The sequence below is a fragment of the Penicillium hordei genome, assembly GCF_028827395.1.
Source record: "Penicillium hordei strain IBT 12815 chromosome Unknown utg000001l_segment0_segment0, whole genome shotgun sequence".
Classification (NCBI taxonomy): Eukaryota; Fungi; Ascomycota; class Eurotiomycetes; order Eurotiales; family Aspergillaceae; genus Penicillium; species Penicillium hordei.
In genome coordinates, this window is record NW_026623142.1 from 2,735,215 (window position 1) to 2,750,321 (window position 15,107).

The 15,107-nt window shown below is 49.4% G+C and overlaps 6 protein-coding genes across 6 annotated transcripts; 3 read left to right on the plus strand and 3 right to left on the minus strand.

Moving 5' to 3' along the window:
• Positions 1-199: 199 nt before the first annotated feature.
• Positions 200-2,748, minus strand: prp28 (mRNA splicing protein PRP28; the record flags this gene model as incomplete). Its single annotated transcript, XM_056892083.1, has 3 exons — positions 200-371; positions 439-2,384; positions 2,467-2,748. The coding sequence occupies 3 exons, from the start codon at positions 2,746-2,748 to the stop codon at positions 215-217; spliced, it is 2,385 nt and encodes a 794-aa protein (XP_056757078.1). The 3' UTR covers positions 200-214.
• A 718-nt stretch (positions 2,749-3,466) lies between these two features.
• Positions 3,467-5,842, minus strand: N7537_001026 (putative mRNA splicing protein (Prp39); the record flags this gene model as incomplete). Its single annotated transcript, XM_056892084.1, has 4 exons — positions 3,467-4,847; positions 5,318-5,421; positions 5,492-5,707; positions 5,771-5,842. The coding sequence occupies 4 exons, from the start codon at positions 5,840-5,842 to the stop codon at positions 3,467-3,469; spliced, it is 1,773 nt and encodes a 590-aa protein (XP_056757079.1).
• A 477-nt stretch (positions 5,843-6,319) lies between these two features.
• N7537_001027 (mitochondrial 54S ribosomal protein mL59) lies at positions 6,320-6,978 on the plus strand (the record flags this gene model as incomplete). Its single annotated transcript, XM_056892085.1, has 2 exons — positions 6,320-6,874; positions 6,937-6,978. The coding sequence occupies 2 exons, from the start codon at positions 6,320-6,322 to the stop codon at positions 6,976-6,978; spliced, it is 597 nt and encodes a 198-aa protein (XP_056757080.1).
• Positions 6,979-8,527: 1,549 nt separating this feature from the next.
• On the plus strand, positions 8,528-11,152 carry hxB (putative molybdenum cofactor sulfurase protein (HxB); the record flags this gene model as incomplete). The annotated part of the gene is made up of 3 exons (XM_056892086.1): positions 8,528-8,630; positions 8,683-10,216; positions 10,267-11,152. 3 exons carry the CDS (start codon positions 8,528-8,530, stop codon positions 11,150-11,152), a joined length of 2,523 nt encoding a protein of 840 aa, XP_056757081.1.
• Positions 11,153-11,493: 341 nt separating this feature from the next.
• Positions 11,494-12,477, minus strand: N7537_001029 (phytanoyl-CoA dioxygenase family protein; the record flags this gene model as incomplete). Its single annotated transcript, XM_056892087.1, has 3 exons — positions 11,494-11,600; positions 11,668-12,118; positions 12,190-12,477. 3 exons carry the CDS (start codon positions 12,475-12,477, stop codon positions 11,494-11,496), a joined length of 846 nt encoding a protein of 281 aa, XP_056757082.1.
• Positions 12,478-13,115: 638 nt separating this feature from the next.
• Positions 13,116-15,100, plus strand: N7537_001030 (uncharacterized protein; the record flags this gene model as incomplete). The annotated part of the gene is made up of 3 exons (XM_056892088.1): positions 13,116-13,586; positions 13,645-13,804; positions 13,863-15,100. The coding sequence occupies 3 exons, from the start codon at positions 13,116-13,118 to the stop codon at positions 15,098-15,100; spliced, it is 1,869 nt and encodes a 622-aa protein (XP_056757083.1).
• Between the last annotated feature and the right edge of the window lie 7 nt (positions 15,101-15,107).

Genomic DNA, 15,107 nt, shown 5'->3' on the forward strand with positions numbered 1-15,107 from the left:
ATACTAGCAACAGGCGACTAGATTTTTTTGAGACAAATGGCATAAAAGCCTCTCGGGGTCATGAATGGCGTGTTTGATTGCCAGCAAAACACCTCATGTGGCCGTCCTGGCCGTCAAACGTACACTGGAACGAACACCTTGTAGACGAAAAAGAAAAAGAGAAGTGGTATCGATGGAAGATAATACAGAAAGAAGAGAGACATAGCGGAAAGGTCTATGCCCACCCTCCCTTGCCTCCGAACCCAGAACTGTCCTCGATCTTCTTCCCGCCAGGACCGCGTGAGGGCTTGGACTGCGCCGCTTCGTGCTTGCGCAGTTCCTCGGGGACACGCGAGATAGGTGATTTGATCAGCATTTGTTTGAGATCGTACCTGTAGAAGGATTAGTAAATAGAGACTACGAGGAAATGTAAAAGGGTGAGGAATGGGTGTAACATACATAACATCGCTATCCTCGCTGCCTAGGAAGGTGATAGCAACACCACTCTTTCCGGCACGACCAGTACGACCGATACGGTGAGTGTAGCTTTCGATTGAGGTTGCCATGTTGAAGTTAACGACCAGTGACACGTCGGGCACATCGATACCTCTTCCTGCGAGGTCAGTTGCGACGAGAACTTCTGTTGAGCCATTGCGCACGGAGGCGAGCGCGGCTTCACGCTGGTCTTGGGTTTTGGATCCGTGTAGAGTAACCGAGGAGAAGCCCATTGATTTGATTTCGCGAGCGATGGCGTCACAGTTTCGCTTGATGTTGACGAACACGATAATCGGGGCACGGAACTCGCCTGATGAGAGGATTTCGGCGAGGCGCTTCTTGCGTTTGTCTTCGCCGGATATCATTTCCACGCGCTGCTCAACTGTGTCGACGGCTTCACCGACGCCACCGATGGTGATAATGGCTGGTCGACGGAGGTACTTACGAGCAATGCGTTCGACTGCTGCAGGCATGGTGGCTGTGTACATCATGGTCTGGCGGTACTGGTATTGGCTCATTGCGGTTGAATTTTCTGCTTCTTCTGTATCGGGCTTTTCGTTCGTGACGGGGAGGGCATCCAGGATCTTGTTGACAGGTTCTTCGAATCCAAGATCGATCATGCGATCTGCTTCATCCATAATTACATAGCAACACTGGCTGAGGACTAGCATGCGACGCTCGATACAGTCAACCAGACGACCAGGGGTGGCAATAATGATTTCGGCGCCATCGCGCAGGCTGAATGCTTGCTCTTCAAGCGAGTGGCCACCAACAATACTGACCACGTTAAATCCAAGGGGCTGTGTGAACTTTTTGGCTTCGATCTCGATCTGCTGCGCCAATTCACGTGTGGGTGCTAGAACGATAGCGTATGGTCCGTCGTTTTTGCGCCACTCGTTCTCGTCAAGTCGTGGTAGCGCCGAGATGTAGACCAAAAGTGGGAGTAGGAATGCGGCGGTTTTACCGGAACCTGTCACGGCGACACCAATCAGGTCACGCGACTGCATAGCGATGGGGATAGCCGCGCGCTGAATAGCTGTTGGGTCCTTATATCCGACACGGTCAACAAGCTCCAACAAGCGCTTCGGCAATAGACTTTCCTCCCATGAACGCATGGGATTAGGGACACTTCCACCTTTGGTGGCAATATTGAAATCTTCCTTGAAAATACGCCAGTCTCGCTCGCGCATGTGGTTCAAGTCTTTCTCACTCCAATGCTTGTCAAGCTGTGTGCGACTACTGCCATCACGTCGCTGGCGTTCCATATCCAGCATTTTTTGGGCTCGTGCACTACCGGCTTCCTGATCGCGGGTCGCCAATGCTTCTGCGTATTTGCGCGCGACATCATCGGCGACATCATCGCCAAAGCCTGCCAAACGCCCCCGGCCGAAGAAGTTGGCTTCTTGTCGTTTTTGGTACAGGGGGTTATAGTCGCCACTTGTGTCTTCCTCGGCGTTCCACTCGAAGTTGAACTTGCGGTCTGCGGTACGCTTGCGCTTCTTCTTTGCCGAGAAGTTAGACGTCTGGTCAGCTCCCATGTATCGGTGTTTGGTCAATGTAGCCAGCGCTGTAGCTTCGTCTTCTTCGGTTAGACGCTTTTCGCCTTTAGTCTTGGGTGCGGGTTGCGGCATATCCTGGTCGCGATTGTACTGGTTGTGCTGTCGGCCTCCCTTCCGCATACCACCAGGTCCAGATGAAGGTTCGTCGCGCATCGCTCGCGGCCCGGTGGGTACATGACGTTCCTCCCGGATATTGCGAGGCGCTTGAGGCCTCACAGACAGCGGCTCAGATGGGAAACCGTTGTGATCAGTGTTGTTGGTGCGGGCCTTGGCTTGCCGCTCTGCCTCAACCTCTTGCGCCCGTTTCTCCAGCGCGAGTTTCTCTCGTTGGGCTTTAGACAAAAATTTAGGCTATAGAAAGAGGTAAGCGTAAGTAAAAGCCACCAAATCTTGGGTCACGTATTTCATCGTCCCCAGAGTAGGAAAAGCTTACCTTTGCCGTTGCCGCATCTGCTTCTCTCTTCTTGCGTATCAAGTCCTCCACACTCAGTGGAGTGACAGCCGGTTTCTTTGCGCCCCATCCTAGCTTCTGCTTCTTCTGGGTCTCAACTGGGGGTGGGGGTGGCACATCATCGGGAGGAGGTGGAGGGGCGATGCTGTCTGGCGGCGGAGGAGGAGCGGCTAAGTCTTCTGGGGGAGGCGGAGGTGGGCTGGGCGGGCGCTCCACTGGATCTGGGGGAGGGAGCGGAGGGAGTCCCTCAGAGCCGTTGGTCATGGCTTGCGTATGTGAGGGAAATGAGGTCTAATGAAACAACCGAACTAGAGACAAGAAGGAAGTGATATTGAATTTCTACGGAATATGATAAGAGCCAGACGCGTAGTCACGTGATCATAAATCACGTGCGATTATCTATATACTATCTACTATCTTGATATCTCCATGTGATCATTGCTAACAATGTAGTGGAACTGGGGCAACTACATTAAACCGAAAGGATTATACATATGCAACTACAATTTACTGCAGCAATCTAGTTGTTGTAGCGTGTAAGTCTAACAACGTTAATACACCCACCGACGAATCAATTTGAAGCAATTGGAATTAATTTTCTGTGGAAAAACAAGCCACCTTAGAATACAATTGGTCCGGAAGGATCCAATGAATTGGTCATAAGCCTGTGTCAAGCCCCGAGAAGGGACTGGACACCAGTACATCTGACAAAAGTGAGAAGAAGCTGTCTTTAAGTTGTGTCAAAATCGCTAGACAACGGGGGGGGAAAGGGAAGGTTGCCCAACACGGGCAACGGGGATGATACTACATGAAAAAGGAACTCACCCACCCAGGTGAATCAATATGCCAGGGTAAGTAACGAAGATAAAAACACCGAAAGAAAAGGCACCAGCAGAACTTCCAGAAACCAACCCATTCGTGAAGAAACGTATCCATACTTGAAGTCATCGGCTTAAGGGGCCGTGCACATGACTATTGGGTTTCAAACAGTTGTACCGTTCGCTGCGGTCTGTTGGTAGTAGGCATATGCCTTTGCAGCAGGCGCGGGGTCATCGGGTATGGGCTGCGTGTGAGGAACTGGCACAAACTGTGCGGTTGCAGGGATGGGTTGCACCGCCACATTCTCGCCAGTCCGAACAGAAGCAACGGATGACGGGCCATAGATTTCGCGATCCAGGGTCATGTATTCCTTCGCGGCATCCTTGGTGCCCCTTTCGAGAAGGTATGTCATGTAGATTTGCACGAGGTCCTTGACAGCATCGACTTGCAGAACGCTCTTAGATCGGATGTCAGCAATGACCTGCTTGATACGTTCATACTGAACCGACTCGGTAGCCTCGCTGGTGGGTTGTTCGATTTCGAAGACGAGGTAGCTTCCCCAAAAGGGTCGGCTGGCAAGGTAGTAATGCTGATTCTCGTGGAAAACCTTGCGAGCCTCGTCAGGGCTGCCCTTGATCTTCCACAAAAGGCGGGCCCACTCGGCAACGAGGGCAGCCTTTGTGGCCATTTCGCACTCGGGCGAATCCAGTTGTGTCTTGTAGACTTCAATGGCCGCCTCAAGACCTCCATGGCGACGACACATATTGGCGAGCGAGATAATCGTTTCGACATGGCTGGGGAGGTGCATAAGGATGGCATTGTGGATATCTTTCGCCACGTCCACGCGGTCTGACACCTCTTCGAAGTAGGCATAGTGGAGTCGGATAGTGGGATTGGCAATCGGGACGTAGAGATACGAGGCACGTTGGTATATGATCCGTACCTCTTCTTCCTTGTCAGGCTGAGCAGCCATCCAGCGAGCGTATCGGAGCCAGAACTCGTCGTAATGGGCACAAGTGACCAGGGACCGCTCATACAGGAACTGAGTCCGGGAGAACGAACCCTCGGCTTCCTCGAAGTCAAGATAATTCTTCCAGTTCACCAACTGGCCTTCATCGAGCTCAGTAACATGGAAGTAGGGACGCTTAATCTCCGATTCAAAAGTCCAGCGCTTGGTCGTCTCGGTTTGGGTATTCGTGAAAACCTCGACGTGGTAACTGTCCACACGATGCCGGAGATCCCGTTCGATCTCGGCCTCAGCCTTGGCACCAGGAGCCGGCTGGGAGGATGCAGCTTCGATCTCAGCGCGGAATGCGGCCATGGTCTCTGCTGGGGCGAGCTCGGACAAGGGGCGGGTTTGCGCCATCAGACGGTAACGCTCGAAGTAGCGAGCATACTGGTGCATTGGGATGTGGACGACACGTCCAAGAATGGCAAAGATCTTGTCGTGGGCCTCAACTCGCTCCTCGAACTCAATGTACTTATCCCAGAAGGGATGGGAAAGGAAATCAAGGCCCACACTGCTCGCACCCCGTTCGAAAAGCCTGGTGGGTATTTAAGTTAGTATGCTGCAGAAACATGGGCCTGATAGGTGGGATAGGAGTGGTAGGAGACAAGAACGGGATATTGAAGATGGCAAACATGAGCAAGAAACTCTGCCCGGTTGTGAAACCCCAAGTAATCAAATGAGTGTGGTGGATGAAGCTAAGGGATAGGTGGACATCCAGTGCTCCGTAAATGGCCATCGAACGTGACTATTCATTGGCCTTCAATGCAAGGTGGTGACTCGGCCAATCAAAGGAGAAATGCAGCCTGAGCGAGCTATGGGTGAGAAGTAAACTCGACTTAGATCAGGGGAAGTAAAGCAGCGAGCGGTCTCTCACCCATCAACAATGAAACCAACTGGATATTGAAATATCCAGGAAACATGTGACCGGCACCACGAGAACTTTCGCGAGCTGCGTTGGTAACGGTTATAGGGAAAGGGAAGAAGCCCATTTCTACTCTCACTTACTCTCGAATGATGTCGGACTCGTGCGAAGTCTCTGCCTTGAACGAACAATAGTTGGTCCAAAGATCAACGGACGGCGAAATGCTAGCAATGCCTCGTTCATAGACCTGGAGCGACAATATTAGTATGAATTCATGGAAAAGAAGAGGCTGGTGCCCAAGGGTTGCGCATGCATACCATCTCAGCGGCCTCAGTGCCGGTGATGGAGAACTCTTGGTCGGCATACTTCTTCCAGTATCCAAAGAGCAAAGGGAACTTGGCGAGGAACCGGTCATAAACTGAGCGGACGGTTGTGATGGCCTGGGGGCTGGAATTGCGATTTATTCCACCCTCGAGGGCCTCCGCCGCGCGAACCAGCTTCTCCCAGGTTTCGAAGTTGTCGGGATCATCAAGCTGTAAAGGATAAGCACGTCAGTTAACGAGGGACAAGTTCGTAAGTACGTGTGGAACACGTACCAGGTCGGTCTCAAGTTTTCTAATCTCCGCGTTCTCCTCTTCGGAGCCTCCGTACTGATGATAGTCGGCCATAGTCGTCGCAGTGCTGAGGATGCGCACGAGAAGTCGATATCCCAGAATAAAACGATAGGAATGAGATTGCAGGTACTAATAAAATAGCAGTGATAGTAACAATGAAGATTCTGAAGGGAAGAAATTCTGGGGTTGAAACGAGACTGAAAAGCGAGCCGAAGATAGGAACTCCTGATGCCTGAGGCGAGGATCTTTGGTATCCAGTCCACTGGGGCCCTCCGGGGTCTGGAGGGCGGTGTGGCCCAAGGCGGTGTAAGTAATGACTAAGTTCAGGCTTTGCCTATCCACAGACACGGCAAAAAAAACCCCATTGGCGCCTTAGGAACAAGGCGAAAACCTCACTTCATGCCTGACGCCTGAGGCATAATTTCAAGGCCTTGGCGTGAGCCGGGCGGTATCAACTTTTTGACCAGAACACTCACAAACAACCTTGGAACCACCTGTGCACACTAGGATCACAACCCATCTTGATCCATCATGTCGGTTTCGAAGCAGACGGGTGCACTGTTGGAAAATCTTCCTCAACGTCTGGTCAATTTCTTCGCTCGGTATCCTCCACAAGTCCACTCCGCGGCTGTCCGCCGTCCTGCCCCTGCGAATGGAGAGGGCTATGTACCAACGAAGGTAGAATCTCCATACACACCAGACCGTGATGTGAAGAGTGTCCCAAGAGAGAAAAAGCATGGCTGGACTCCTTCACGCGCACTCCTCGTTACCAGCGACGAACTCCGCAATCCATTTCTTCCGCATAAGCGATTCGGCAAATGGGAAGCACCGAAATATGGGCTGCGCCAACAAGCTGATCTGATGAAGCTGGCAATCAAATACAATGTGGGGGCACTTCTCCCTCCCAGTCGCAAATCACCTGAATTCAAGGAGACACGGCGCGCAGAGCGTGGTTTGCAGGTTAAGGGAACTGGAGTTGGTCATAAGGTTAAGGGTCACAAGTGGGAGCGTACCATGGAGTCACGTCTCGAGGACCGTCGCAAGGCAATGGAAGGGATGCCAGAGATGGTGCGGATGTGGAAGCAGGTTAGTACTCGATTGGTCCTTCCCGTTGAAGTGGTTAGAGCAATGCTGACTCGGCGCAACAGAGAGGTCATGGCCGTGGCTGGAGACAATGGCCCAAGCGGTAATGGGGATGCCCCACTGCCATACATCACAGCATATTGTTTCTCTTCTTTATTCTGGCCAGTTTGTTCATTCTGGTTTTTCAATGTTCTGTTGATTCCCATGCGAACCGGATCGGCACAAATACTTGTACGAGCTATAGCAGGAGCTTGGGACGGAGTTTTGTCTTTGAAGTATACTATCAACCCCATCTGTACAATACAATCTACGGTCACAATGGTGCTCAAGAAATTCATTTACATGTATCTGGCCGGTGTTATCTCTCACTATCCGCAACACCAATAAGAAACCTACTTGCTCCCAGCTAAACACGTTCAATCTTGCGGGTAATTCCCAAGCGGACCATAAGCAGCGAGGATGAGGTGAAGCCCAAAGAAACCATAGTCAATAATAGTATACTATAGAAAACACCTCACACAGATCAATGTGGCTTTGATCATTGTGGCTTTGATCAGTTCAGCCTCAGAATCAATTTGTAATACTACAGTGGGGTTATTCCAGGACATTTTGCGTAATTACCAGGTTGGCGTGTCTACAGCGATGGCACTTGACTCGGATGTATTGACATGGATTGTTTAGTGTCTTTCTCAACCCAATGAATCGACATAGATGAATAGCCGAGTTGGTAAGCTGACATGTGACGAGATTGAAGGTAGTGCTTTAGCTTTAGCGCGACCCTAGAAATCCATGCAAGTTGGGTTGACCGTTGTGCATCGGCGGCGCTATTGCGATTTGAAAGACATAATGATCGAAGAAGTGCCTCATAGGCTAAATCGTCGGCTGGAAGCCTATATCGATCAATGTGATTGTGTACTAGAATGAGGGAGTTTCAATCATTAATTTCAATAGTACTCATGAATCTGTCGGCTGATGCAAACATGTCTCCCCGATGAGGCTGTCCGTGACCGTAAAAGGTATAGTAACTCTGATATTATGCATGGCGTGCATGAGCGTCACGATGTAGTGGGGTCCAGGGCTGACGGATGTAGATTGTCGTGTGTATAGTGCCAAATAGTGCGTGTGATAGGATGAGAACAACCACCCAGAGCGGTGAATCTCCAGCAAAACAACTATTACCACGCCCTGTCCATTACACACCACATACGAGGGGAATCCCATCTCGAGACATTCTTTGTCCCTTCACAGCACACCACGAAAAGCTGAAAACAACCTATAAAGGCCATTTACCAGACTTTTGGAATGTGCTTTTTCCCTAAACCTCCGATAGCCTATCCATTTGCAGTGGACTGGAAATCAGACCCGGGCTAGTTGATTTGTTAGCATCGGTGACCTCCGATGAGAATATAGCTGTCTGCTATCTTATATGTGGTGAGGCTCCCCCCTCTTTCTTCAACTCCATTTGATATTACACAGTCGCACAACTATACAGTCTCTTTGTGGATCTCTCAGATATTCATTATATGCTGATTGTGCTGCTAGACATATATACAGAAAGTCCCACCTTCTTTCAGTATTTGCCACCTTGATTTCGAACAACGTACAACATAGTGCAACAAACCCTGGTATCCGTGTGTTCAAACCTGAACTTCAACAATGGCAGGATCAACCTGTCAGGGGTTAGTTCATCCCAATTATAGTCAAGGTTACTCCGCCGATGTGGACGTAATCCGAGATCAAGAGTACCCTCTACTAAATGGTACAAATGCCCAATTGCTACACTCAATCCATACTGATCACTACTCTATTAGGAACAACATACTTGGATTATGCGGGGACAACACCCTATGCCAAGTCCATGATCGAGTCTTTCTCGCGTGATCTTACATCTAATCTGTTCGGAAACCCTCATTCGATGTCTGTATCATCACAGCTTTCTACACAAAGAACCGAAGATGTTCGAGTCCGCATATTGCGATTCTTTAATGCGGATCCGGATGAGTTTGACCTTGTCTTCGTGGCAAACGCAACTGCCGGAATTAAGCTAGTCGCAGACTCACTCCGGGACTCCGACCATCGAGGATTTTGGTATGGCTACCACATTGATGCTCATACCAGTATCGTTGGGGTACGAGAGCTAGCCGAAATGGGTTACCAATGTTTTCAAAATGACGATGAGATGGAGGCTGAAATTACAAAGTTGGCTGGCAACCAGTCGAAAGCACCCAGACTACTTGCATACCCAGCCCAATCCAATATGAACGGCCGACGTCTGCCTATACGATGGTGCGAACAGGTCCGATCCGCAACAAACGAAAGCGGAGGAAATGTATACACCTTACTTGACGCTGCATCGCTGGTATCAACTGCTCCACTTGATCTAGGCCCGTCCTCATCTGCTCCAGACTTCACTGTCCTCAGCTTCTACAAAATCTTTGGGTTTCCCGATTTGGGTGCTTTGATCGTCCGAAAAAGTGCAGCACGTGTTTTTGAGCGACGGAAGTATTTTGGCGGGGGCACCGTCGACATGGTCCTGGCTACTGGGGTGCAATGGCATGCGAAAAAGGAAACCTCAATCCATGAGCGGCTAGAGGATGGTACTCTCCCATTCCATAGTATCATAGCTCTGGATACGGCCTTGGACACCCACGAGCGCTTGTTTGGTTCTATGGCAAACATTTCGGTACATACCTCGTTCCTTGCAGAGCAAGTCTATGAAAGGCTTTCTTCATTGGTGCATTTCAATGAGAGAAAAGTCTGTCAAATTTATCAGTCGCACACCTCGTCATATGGCAATTCACATACCCAAGGTCCGATTATTGCGTTCAATCTTTGCAATAGTCGTGGTGAATGGGTTCCCAAAACTGAGGTGGAAAAACTGGCTACGGTGCAAAATATGCAGATACGCACTGGATCCGTCTGCAATCCAGGAGGAACTGCCTCGTCACTCGGTTGGACTGGACATGAGCTTCGCCGGCATTACTCTGCTGGATTGCGCTGTGGTGATAACCATGATGTTCTGGGAGGGCGACCAACAGGAATTCTGCGTGTCAGTATTGGTGCCACGACAAATATGAAGGATATCGACTCTTTGATAAACTTCATCGAGGACTTTTACGTGGAGAAGTGTCCGCCTATAGTCGCTCTGGATCCTCTGACAGAAGAAAATGAGGTCGCTGCCCCTCATTTCTATGTTGAAAGTTTAGCAGTCTTCCCAATCAAAAGTTGCGGTGCTTTCAAGATCCCCGAGGGAAAGCGCTGGGAAGTGAAGAAAGAGGGACTGGCCTGGGACAGAGAGTGGTGTTTGGTTCATCAAGGGACTGGTGCAGCCCTGAACCAGAAAAGGTATGTTATGCCCAAACCAAGTATCCGAATTCCTAAAGTAACGCTAGTAGATACCCTCGTATGTGCCTGATACGACCCTCGATTGAGATTGAAAAAGGAGTTCTCCGCATTACTTGTGGTGCAATCGCCGCACCAGATCAGGTCAGCCTTGAGATTTCACTTGGGTGGGAGGACACAAGTCTCATCTCCACATCCTTCTGCCCAAGCTCGACCAAAAAGCCTACAACAGTCTGCGGCGACCCAATTTCTCTCCATGCCTACACGTCCCCGGTGGTCTCGGCATTCTTCTCAGACTTCCTGGGGGTGCCATGTACTCTCGCACGATTCCCTACACAGACCGCCAGCCGGTACTCACGGATGCAACGGATGCCAAATACATGGAAGAACCGGTTCCGCAAACTGATAATGCCTGGCTCATTCCCACCTGACTTCCCTCCCCCGGCACGTGAGAGTGGCCAGACACAAATCACATTATCCAACGAGTCGCCAATTCTCATTGTCTCGCGTTCATCTGTCAACCGACTGAATGAGACCATCAAAGCAAACACAAAACATGGCAGCAGTAAGACAGTCGCTGCAGACGTCTTCCGGGGTAACATTGTCGTTGCTGAACGACTTGCTCACCGTGGCGATGTGGAACAACCATATGCGGAGGACCGGTGGTCATCACTTCGAATTGGACCAGATCAGCTTCGGTTCGATGCTCTCGATGTATGCCAACGATGTCAAATGGTTTGTATAGACCAGTTTACCGGCGCCCGACGCTCTGAACCGTTTTCAACACTTGCTAAGACGCGAAATATCGACGGGAAGGTCAGATTTGGCAAATATTCCGCACTTTCTCCAGAAGAACTAGAGGGTTTTGACTCGGAACTACCTGATCGCAGGACATTGATGGTAGGAGATGTGGTTGTGCCCTCATATCAGGATGATTGAATATTTAAATTTTTTCTTTTCGGTGTTATGGTTGGTTAGTTTGTGTTTCTGGGTGGACTTAAGTATTTGATAGTGCCATTATATACATACTATGCACCTTGTGTGCAGCTGTACTTACCAAAAAAATGTTTGTGATTTGTCTAACACAGTTTGATGGAGAATATTCCTGCTCCGGAATCTTGAGGGCCTTTTGCCTACGAACACGATTGAATGGTTCCGTTTTCATTTGCTGACAGGAGGTAAATTCTTATTCTGATATTCTCAGAGGTTTACGCTTTCTGTGTGGTATTCAAAAGTTGCCCAATTCATAAACGCAAAAGTGATATCCATGCTAGTACCTACTAAGCAACATCAACGGTTGAAGCAACATTTTCCTGGGCTTTGGTAAAAGGCGCAGCAAAGCCATAGGTCTGGTAGCCTTTAGAGTAATCTTTGCCGTCCTCACGCTCTAGGAGATATATATCAGCAACCCGGCCCTCATTCATCTGAACTTCTGAACTTCTGAACTTCTGAACTTCCAAAGAATAACTCGCCATGCTCAGGCGGGAACATCTCCATCCGATGCTTGTAATATTGCTCTCTAAGATCCTCCCCGTCACTCCTCGAGTGAAAGGTAGCATAAAGGCTCGACTGACTCTTATCAGTCTTGTTCTCAGCCGAGCGATGGGCGAGATGTGACCCAAAGACCAGCATATCACCCGTTTCAAGTGGAACGGATGTCCATTCGTGCGCGTTCTCCCATTCAGGCGTGATTCGGCCAGCTTCTGCAAATTCAACTTTCATCTTATGTGACCCGCGCACAACCTCCAGACATCCGTTTTCGGGAGTCGCGGCGTCAATGACTATGCTGGCGGTAACGTGTTCGATGCGGCCGATGTGGTCGTAGGCTGGTGCATCGAGGTGCGCTTGGAAGCCGTTTCCCTGGGGCTGTTTGTAGTTGATCTTCTCTTTGAAGAGCAACATATCCTACAGTTAAGAGCTTGATGTTAGTATGATAGCCTAATAGAGTCTTGGTATTGGGGACCTAGGGAAGATACATCGCCTGAGACTGTCTCCAGAATCCTGGCCAGCTGCTCGCCGCAGACCAGTGACTTGAACTTGGGGTGATAGTCAATGAACCTTTCCGTGCGCATTAGTTGGCGTTCGCCATTCATGTTGATCTCATCGTAGGGCATCCATTTTCCCTTGACACGAGGCCAGGCTTGGACTTCTTGCGTCCATTGCTTGAGTTCGGTGGGGTCGACGAGTTTGTGCTCGTCGGCGCGTAGCAGGAGGTAACCATTCTCATGGTAAGAAGCTATTTGTTCAGGTGTGAGAGGTGCCATCTTGGAGTAACGATAAATGTAAGGAGACAAGAAGATGATTTAATTTTAGAATAACAATTTTGGAATAACCTGATCGAAGGGAAAAAGTGGTAACCAGCGAGCTTTTAATAGTTCCGAAATGGGTTAACTTCTGGCTTCTTCCCAAGTTACTGGGGGCCCTTTCCGATGACTCGGCCCTCGATTCCCCCATAAGCTAGTTCTCATCGTATTTCTCAATAATTTCGGGGATCAAGTGAAGGTGTTCGTCCCGAGGCCAGACATAAACTCTTGGGATGCAGCATAGACCAGCGGGCTTCATGCCGAGATCACTCATTCTCGGAGAATATCCAAGGTTATACATAGAAACATCAATTTTGACATTTTAAGCCATTTATATTCTAGCTACACAAATGAGGAGGAAATATCTTGAAAAGGATTTTTTGAAAAGGTCTTCAAAATGACTACTAAAAGGACATCAGGCCGCATAAGCGACTATTCTTGTGAATTGTTAGGGCAAGTTGGATCATCAACACGTGGACGGACTTCGTGCCTTGTAATTTCGCCATTTCTAGGAACCTATAATATGTCAAGACACTACACGAGGGATTTATTTAAGACCCAATCCATCTCTGAAGTCGAAATCGAATATATCCATCAAAATGAACATGATGACTCTCTCCCAGATCGAGCAACCTCTCGCCTCGGTCGAGGATCATACTCGAGCAGCCATTGAAACATTGTTCCAATTTCTGCACGCACAGGGTCAGGGTGATTACCTCGGTGAGCAAGTAACTCAACTAGAACACTCGCTACAGTGTGCATATCTTGCCACACAGTCCCCCGAACATGGAAATGACCCCGAGGTCATCCTGGCTGCACTTTTGCACGATGTCGGACGGTTCATCCCCGTGGCCGAGAAGATGGGAAAAATGATTACTCTTGACGGCCAGTACGTTGGAAGACAAAGTCACGAGGCTCTGGGAGAGGCTTATCTGCGCCAAACTGGGTTCAGTGAGAAGGTGTGCACGCTGGTTGGTGCGCATGTAATGGCTAAGCGATATTTGGTCGCGACAGATCAAAGCTATTATGATGCATTAAGTGAGACTAGTAAGCGGGCGTTGAAGTTCCAGGTAGGTCATCTTTCCCTTCTTATGTCGTCAATATTCGAAGTATATTAACGACGATTAGGGTGGCGAATACGACACCGAACAGGTCCAGGAGGCCCAACGGGATCCCCTGCTTGAGGCAAAGCTTTCTGTCAGACGATGGGATGATCTTGCGAAAACGCCGAATTTCAAAGTCCCTCCTCTGGAAACCTATAAGGGAGTTGCCTATCAATGTCTTATTGGTGAGCATCTGATCGCGACCTTCTAATAACCCAATGTAGATACTAAACGATGATCTAGACTCCCGGTCAAAATTTACCCTACATTCGAAAGAATACCGCCTGCCAACACAGCCCACAGTCGTAATTTGTGTCGATGGCTTCGATCCGGAATACTTAAAGTCTGGTATCGAGAGAGGCCTTCTCCCAACTTTCAAGAAATTCCTTGACAATGGATTCCATGCCACTTCCAAGAGTTGCATACCCTCATTCACCAATCCGAACAACGTGTCTATCATTACAGGCGTACCACCATCAACTCATGGAATTGCCGGAAACTTCTTCTTAGACCGAAAGACAGGCGAGACCAAGATGGTCACCGACGACTCCCTGCTTCGCGGGTCAACAATACTGGAACAGATGTTCCGACATGGTGTACGAGTGTCGGCCATCACCGCCAAAGACAAGTTGCGCAAAATCCTTGCTCATGGCTTAAAGGGAGCTATATGCTTTTCTTCGGAAAGAGCAGCAGATTGCACTCTGGACGAGAACGGGATTTCCGACGTGGAACAATGGCTCGGTCAGCCCGCGCCTAGCCAATATTCGGGCGATTTGTCTCTGTTTGTGCTTGATGCGGGCATTAAACTGCTCCAAGAGAATAGATCGGACTTTTTATATTTGACATTGTCCGATTATATTCAGCACAAGTATGAACCTGGCAGCAATGAGGCAGACAATTTCATGGGGGCAATTGACGAGCGTTTACAAAGGATTGCAGCTCTAGCTCCTGTTATCGGGATAACCGGTGACCATGGTATGAGCCAGAAGTCGAATGAGCTGGGGCAGCCCAACGTTCTCTTCCTGGAGGAAGTTCTGAATGCCGAGTTTGGGCCAAATGCCTCCAGGGTGATCTGCCCCATCACGGATCCATTTGTTCGACACCATGGCGCACTCGGTTCCTTTGTGCGCGTTTATCTCAAAGACATCACGCAACTTGGATCGATACTTTCATTCTGCGAGGCACTCCGAGATGTTGAGGTTGCTCTTAGCGGCCAAGATGCCGCCCAAGTATATGAGATGCCTTTGGATCGAGAGGGTGATATTGTGGTTATTTCCAAACCACATGCCGTCATTGGTAGCTGCAAAGCAGACCATGACCTTTCAAAATTGAAAGACCATCCGTTACGATCCCATGGAGGCTTAAGCGAGCAAGATGTCCCATTGGTTATGTCCAAACCGGTAAACAATGAGAGCAGGGCCGAGGCTAAAGACTGGAGGAACTATGACGTGATTGATCTTGTGCTCAACTGGTCTATCTGATATTCCC